Source organism: Miscanthus floridulus, chromosome 3, assembly GCF_019320115.1.
Source record: "Miscanthus floridulus cultivar M001 chromosome 3, ASM1932011v1, whole genome shotgun sequence".
Taxonomy (NCBI): domain Eukaryota; kingdom Viridiplantae; phylum Streptophyta; class Magnoliopsida; order Poales; family Poaceae; genus Miscanthus; species Miscanthus floridulus.
Window position 1 is genome coordinate 7,819,491 of NC_089582.1, and position 6,484 is coordinate 7,825,974.

The following is a 6,484-nucleotide window of genomic DNA, read 5'->3' on the forward strand; positions in this document are numbered from 1 at the left end:
CATGCCCGAACCATGCCTTCCACGTCAAACACATGTACAAGGACTGCTCCCTCATGAAGCGTTTCTTCACTGACGGCTCTAGAAATGGGAGTAGAAGAGGAAGCCCGAGACAGAAGCCGACGACACCGGAGAGAAGGTCGGTGGCTTCCCATTGTCGGATGGCTGCCTCATGATCTTTGGTGGGTCAGAGTCATATGACTCCAAGCACCGACAGAAGCTTGCGCGTCGAGAGGTCTACGAAGCCGAGCCCGCCACGCCCGCTTTCCTTAAATGGTCTGGGTCTCCCATAACCTTCGACCGATCCGATCACTCGTATAGCATCACACACCCAGGTAGGTAGCCGCTCATGGTTGACCCTATCGTCAGCATGAAGTGGCTCACCAAGGTACTAATGGACAGGGGCAGTGGCCTCAACATCATGTATGTAGAGACACTTGATGCCATGGGCATCGACCGATCATGCATCTGGCCAACCAAGGTGCCTTTCCATGGCATCATGCTGGGAAAGCAGGCCATACCGATCGGGCAGATCGACCTGCCTGTCACCTTCGGGAATCCATCCAACTATAGGACAGAGACCCTCACCTTCGAGGTAGTTGGGTTCCCCCTGGTCTATCACGCCATTTTAGGGCGACCGTGTTACACGAAGTTCATGGCCATCCCCAACTACACCTACCTCAAGCTCAAGATGTCGGGCCTACGCAGGGTCATCATTGTTGGCACTTCTTTCCAGAGGGCCCACGAGTGCGAGGTTGAGATCTATGAGCTCGCTTCGGTGACCCTCACTTCTAAGGAGCTCACAACCATTAGGAAGGACATCGCTGAAGGAGCGCCCAACGTGAAGTGAGCGGCCGGATCCTTTGAGCCTATGGAGAACGTCAAGGAGGTCCTCGTTGACCCTGATAACTCCACCAACAAGACGGTGCGCATCGGCACCACCGTCTGCTCCAAGTAGGAAGGCACGCTCGTCGACTTCCTCCACGCCAATCGAGAAATCTTTGCGTGGAAACCCTCAGATATGCCAGGAATTCTAAGGGAAGTCACCGAGCATGCCTAAAGATTAGGCTAGGTTCCAGGCCAGTCAAACAACGCCTGTGCTGCTTCAACAAGGAGAAGCGTAGGCTCATCGGCGAGGAAATTGCTAAGCTCTTAGCGACCGGTTTCATCAAGGAAGTATACCACCCATAGTGGTTGTCCAATCCTATGTTGACTACATGAGCCTCAATAAGGCGTGTTCGAAGGATTCATTTCCTTTGCCACGCATAGATTAGGTAGTTGACTCGACCTCAGGGTGTGAAACCATTTAGCCATATCTCAAGGTGGCTCAATGAAGCAGCCGACACGCTAGCAAAGATGGCATCGAGCCGAGAGCCGGTCCCCACTAGCATCTTCACTTGTGACCAGCACAAGCCCTTGGTCTGATATGAGGAAGCAGAATAGACCAACAACGAGCGGCTAGTTCTGGGCTCGAGGGTTGACCGACCCTCAGTTCCATCCGACCCTAAGGTCATGGAACTCATCAAAGACCCAGTGGTGAAGCCTGACCCTCCGACCGACTGGAGCACACCTTATCTCAATTGCCTCCTCCACGAGGTGCTCCCTGCCGACAAGATGGAGGCTCGATGGCTCACGCGTCGCACCAAGTCCTTCTTCATCAATGAAGGGGAGCTCTACAAGCGCAGCCACACTACAATCCTACAGCATTGCATCCCCACCAAGAAGGGGAAGGACTTGCTGGAAGACATACATGGAGGGGTCTATGGACATCACACCACGCCTAAAACCTTGGTCGGAAACACATTTCGACAAGGTTTCTACTGGCCAACTACGGTGGTTGACACAGAGCAGGTCATACGCACCTGCAAAGGATGCCAGTACTACGCTCGGCAAACTCACCTCCCAGCCCAAGTGCTCCAGACGATCCCCATCACATGGCCGTTCACGGTCTAGGGGCTCGACCTGGTAGGGCCCCTCAAGAGGGTGCCCGGGCACTTTATGCACTTACTTGTTGCCGTGGATAAGTTCACGAAGTGGATAGAGGCTCGACCGATCACCATGATCAAATCCGAGCAAGCCGTGTTGTTCTTCACAGACATCATCCATTGATTCGGGGTCCCAAACTCCATCATAACCAACAACAGCACACAGTTCACGGGGAAGAAATTCCTCTGATTCTATAACGACCACCACATCCACGTTGATTGGGCTACCATAGCGCACCCCCACACGAATGGGTAGGTCGAGCGTGCAAATAGGATGGTCCTCCAAGGCCTCAAGGCCAGGATCTTCAACCGGCTCAACAAAGCCAGTGGATAGTGGGTCACAGAGCTCCCCTTGGTACTCTAGAGCCTAAGGATGTCCAGCAGCTGCGCAACCAGTTACACGCCATTTTTATGGTCTATGGCTTTGAAGCCATCCTCTCGACCGACCTCGACTACGGAGCGCCAAGGGTCAAGGCCTACAACGGGTAGGGAAACGAAGCATCTTTGGAAGACGCCATGGACCTGCTTGATGAAGCACGTGACGTCGCCCTGCACCATTCGGCCAAATACCAGTAGGTGTAGCAGAACCAACCAATTTATAAGAGCACAAGTACAATGGCAGCCCGCAAGCAGTCGCACTGTCATACTTGATCCCATATAAACCTGGTAGTCCGTCGAGTACCATAACGGGTCTCGATTAATCATCAACATACAACCAAGATCATAAATGATTCAACATACATGTCACATGTTACTTAAAGTTCACAAATACAATTCATTCATCAGAGTATGAATTAAGGTTATTACAAACCAAGCTCAGTAAATAGTAGCAGAAGCAAATTTAAAGTTTGAAACTAGCATCTGCCATCATAGTTCAAATACAGTGCCAACTGGTGATCACACTCCCACAAAAGCATATAAGAAGGATTAATAAGAGATGCCTACCCAGGGCTCACTCCTCGTCCATGGTGGGACAAAAGCAGTTCTTGCAATAGCTGTGATAAACTGTACCATCTGCAACAATGGGAATAAAACCCTGAGTACAAGAAGGTACTCAGCTAGACTTACCCATCATAAACCAAAAATAAGGTGACTCCAAGGATTATGTAAGGCTTTATAAGTGGAGGTAGCTTGACACATTTTGCATAAAAAGCGATTAACTTAGTTATATGATTATAAGTTGGTCATCAAGTTAATTATAGCTATTCATCTCTAGATTAGCAACTAACCTATGCCAAGCATGTGGTATATCATTTAGTAGCATACAATAGTAACCATAGTCGGTGTAGTAATTCCATGTTCAACTGAACCATCATGTTCCATAACACAGTTACTACGATGTTGGAGCTAGCCAAGTTTCTCACTATCCAAGAGAGATGGAGATTCGAATCAATTTCAACCAGCTAGGAATTTATTCCTAACACAAACCCAGGCAGACCAGATCAACGATCACCTAAGGTCACCTTTGGTACAACTCAGGTACACATTTCACGGGTTCACCCAGCGCCGCACAATCAGGGACAACCAGCTGCCAGGACGATCAGGACTACCCTATCCTTAGGCTCATGGCTGGCTCCCTACACATCCTTACAACCATCTAGAGTGCGCACTCTAACAGAGTGGGGCCTTGCCTGAGTTGAGTTACACGGCTTCACGGTCAGAATGAGTTATCCGGCCAGCTAAGTGAGAGGCATATGTTCAATCTTGTCAGTAGTGCCAACAACGGTATGGTCCTTAATCGGCGTAGATAGAATCACATGAGTCCACCTACACATAGACTCCGCCCGGCCTCCATTTACATTATCCCATGGTTTTTTCCATGATAGCAAATATAGCCAACCGTGCTTCGGTATCCACCTATATCTCGTATGTGACAGGAAATCACCTGACTTCTACCGGTCTAAGCATGGCTAAGCATATATCCGATCCTGGACCTACATGGGGTTAAAGGTATATGTAATTGAACAAGGTAGTTCTATGCATCAAGTGGTTCCAATCAACTCTTATAACCTAATGCATCAAACATAAAGGACTCAAGTAATATTTTTTTAAAACATGGGAGACTTAGAATGCTCTGGGGCTTGCCTTTGAGGAAAGAGGTGGGTCGGTGATTCGGGCACTCAGGGAGATGTTCGAGAGTTAGCTCCTCTTCTCCTGGAGCTATGGCCTGAGGCGTCTCCTGCTGATCCCCTTCCTCTTCTTCGTTGACCTCCAACAGTGTTATTTCTTCGGACGATCCTATATGCATGAGCATGAAATAAGATATCACGAATGCATATATGATGACATGTATAATATGATATGATAAAATAAATGTGTCCTCATAAGTATTTTCAACATCATGGTAATAAAGTAATAATAAGTTCATCGTAGTTTACTTAGTAGGTGTATATCTCTTTTCTAATAACTAAACAAACACTTATTTAATTATTTTCTGGACTATAAGACAGCAGCCACTTGTTTTGACCATAACTGGAGTTATACACATCAAAATAATATGATTATAGACATTCTGAAAAGCTTATGAAATTTCCTACAACTTTGTTTTAATCATCTTAATATGATTCAACAGTTATCTAGGTCAAATAATTCCATCATTCAAATTTTTCCAGAGAACAACCATTTCGGACAATAGACTTTTAATAGCTATAATTCTTAAACCATAAGGCCTATAACTACAAAAATTTAATACAAGGTAGTCCAGTAAATTATCGACAACTTTGTTACTAACAAGTTTTACCGAAAGGACCATTATCATCATGAAATTATCATTGCAATCGAAACTATACATGCAACCATCTACTTAAATTATAAAGCAATAATTAACTAGATGCGTACTACCAATTGCTTTTAAGCCTAACTAATAACATCAACCGATCATATGCATCACAAGCACCATAGAAAATATCATGGTAAAACTTAACTAATTTATTCATATCCATTTATTAATTTCTATGGATAATAAGGTGATTTAAAGGATAAATATTTACAGTGCTTAATAAATTTGGAGAAGATTATGGTAGCCCACAAATGACCTTAATAGCCTACCGTACAAATTTCATGTCATTTGGATAAGTATAACTACCTTTACAAAAATGACCAGTTAGATGAGCTTATTTTAGCAAAAAATAGTTTAGCATAGTAAAAAGTGTCAAGAAATAGATTTAATATTTTTCTTACATTACTCCGAGCATAAGAATACTGTGTAAAAATTTGCATAACCATATGTTATGTATTTTTACCTTAATTAATTCCACTAGAAACTAGCAATTAATTAGGATTAAATATGAAGACCACATTCAAAGTATGCTTACAATAGGTTTATTATTTTTTCTAGCTAGAGCATGTCAACACAAGACTACAAAAATTAGAATCATAATTTTATCACTTTTCTAACTCAAGTTATGTAATTTACAAGATAGAAACTATTTAAAAAGCATTTATCTAGCTATATTTTATTCTTCTAGAAAAATATCAGAAACAGTGCATCTCATATTTTTATCAAATACTACACTTCAGGATTTGGTCACCCCAATTGGACACTCCTAGCTCTAGATATGAATTTTTGAAACATGCATTGAAATCTGGAAAAATAAATCAGAAAATCAAATACTACATAGACTGACAGCCGGGGCCCGCTGTCAGTGGGACCCAGACATCAGCGACTCCCGAGCAGAGGAGGTGCTCCGACCAGCGATATCTCGTCGGCGGTGAGATCACCGGTGATGACGATAACACCTACGTGCTTGGCTCATCAATCCGCGTCAATGGGTGTGCTCGGATAGCCTGAAAACTCATCGGAAGTAGCTCGCCGGCGGTAATGGCGGATGACGGTTGTCACACGGCGGTACGTCAGCGTCCTTCGGTCACCATATGCTCCGGTGAGGTGCTCTACAGCTTCGTGGTAACCTATCATAGCTAACCTATGTGGCTAGGGTTCCGATGATGTGACGACGAGCTCTAACCATGTGCATGCCACGGCGGCGACGCACGGAGCACGGTGGTTCTCTTCCTGTTCCTACGAGATGGCGACGGTAGAGGTCTCCACCATGCCATTAGCTAGACCTAGGGTTACCCTACCAAAGGCGTGAGAAGACAGAGGAACATGATCGACTAGCTCGATGGCGACGAGCTCCAATGCCACGACGGCAATGGCGGCCACGCGAGGAGTGGCGACCCGTCCGGCACCGACATGTAGTAGCGTCAACCCCTGATTCAACCTAAGCTACTAGACACTAGTGGGGTGCTGAACCAAACGAGATGGATGCATGTGATGCAGTGAGATGGTGAGGCCATGGTGAGCCATGAGCGCAGCAACGCTCCGGTGACAACAGCGGCTATGGTGAGGAGAAATGTCGATCTACCTGTGGTCGGTATGCGGTGCTAGTGGCTCGAGGAGGTGGAGGCTATGGCGTAGCAGCTATGGCCAAGACAAATCGACTGGTGGAGCTATGTCAGCAGCGAGCGGCCGTGGTGGAGCTGCGGTAGTGCTCGGCGCGGTG

At 46.1% G+C, this 6,484-nt stretch overlaps 1 protein-coding gene across 1 annotated transcript; it reads left to right on the forward strand.

Moving 5' to 3' along the window:
- Nucleotides 1–346: 346 nt before the first annotated feature.
- Nucleotides 347–847, forward strand: LOC136543083 (uncharacterized). The gene has a single exon (XM_066535639.1). It carries the CDS (start codon nucleotides 347–349, stop codon nucleotides 845–847), a length of 501 nt encoding a protein of 166 aa, XP_066391736.1.
- The last annotated feature ends 5,637 nt before the right edge of the window (nucleotides 848–6,484 follow it).

What these genes read in the sequence shown, in the direction of transcription:
- LOC136543083 (XM_066535639.1), top strand. Translation starts at nt 347, where the DNA reads ATGGTTGACCCTATCGTCAGCATGAAGTGGCTCACCAAGGTACTAATG.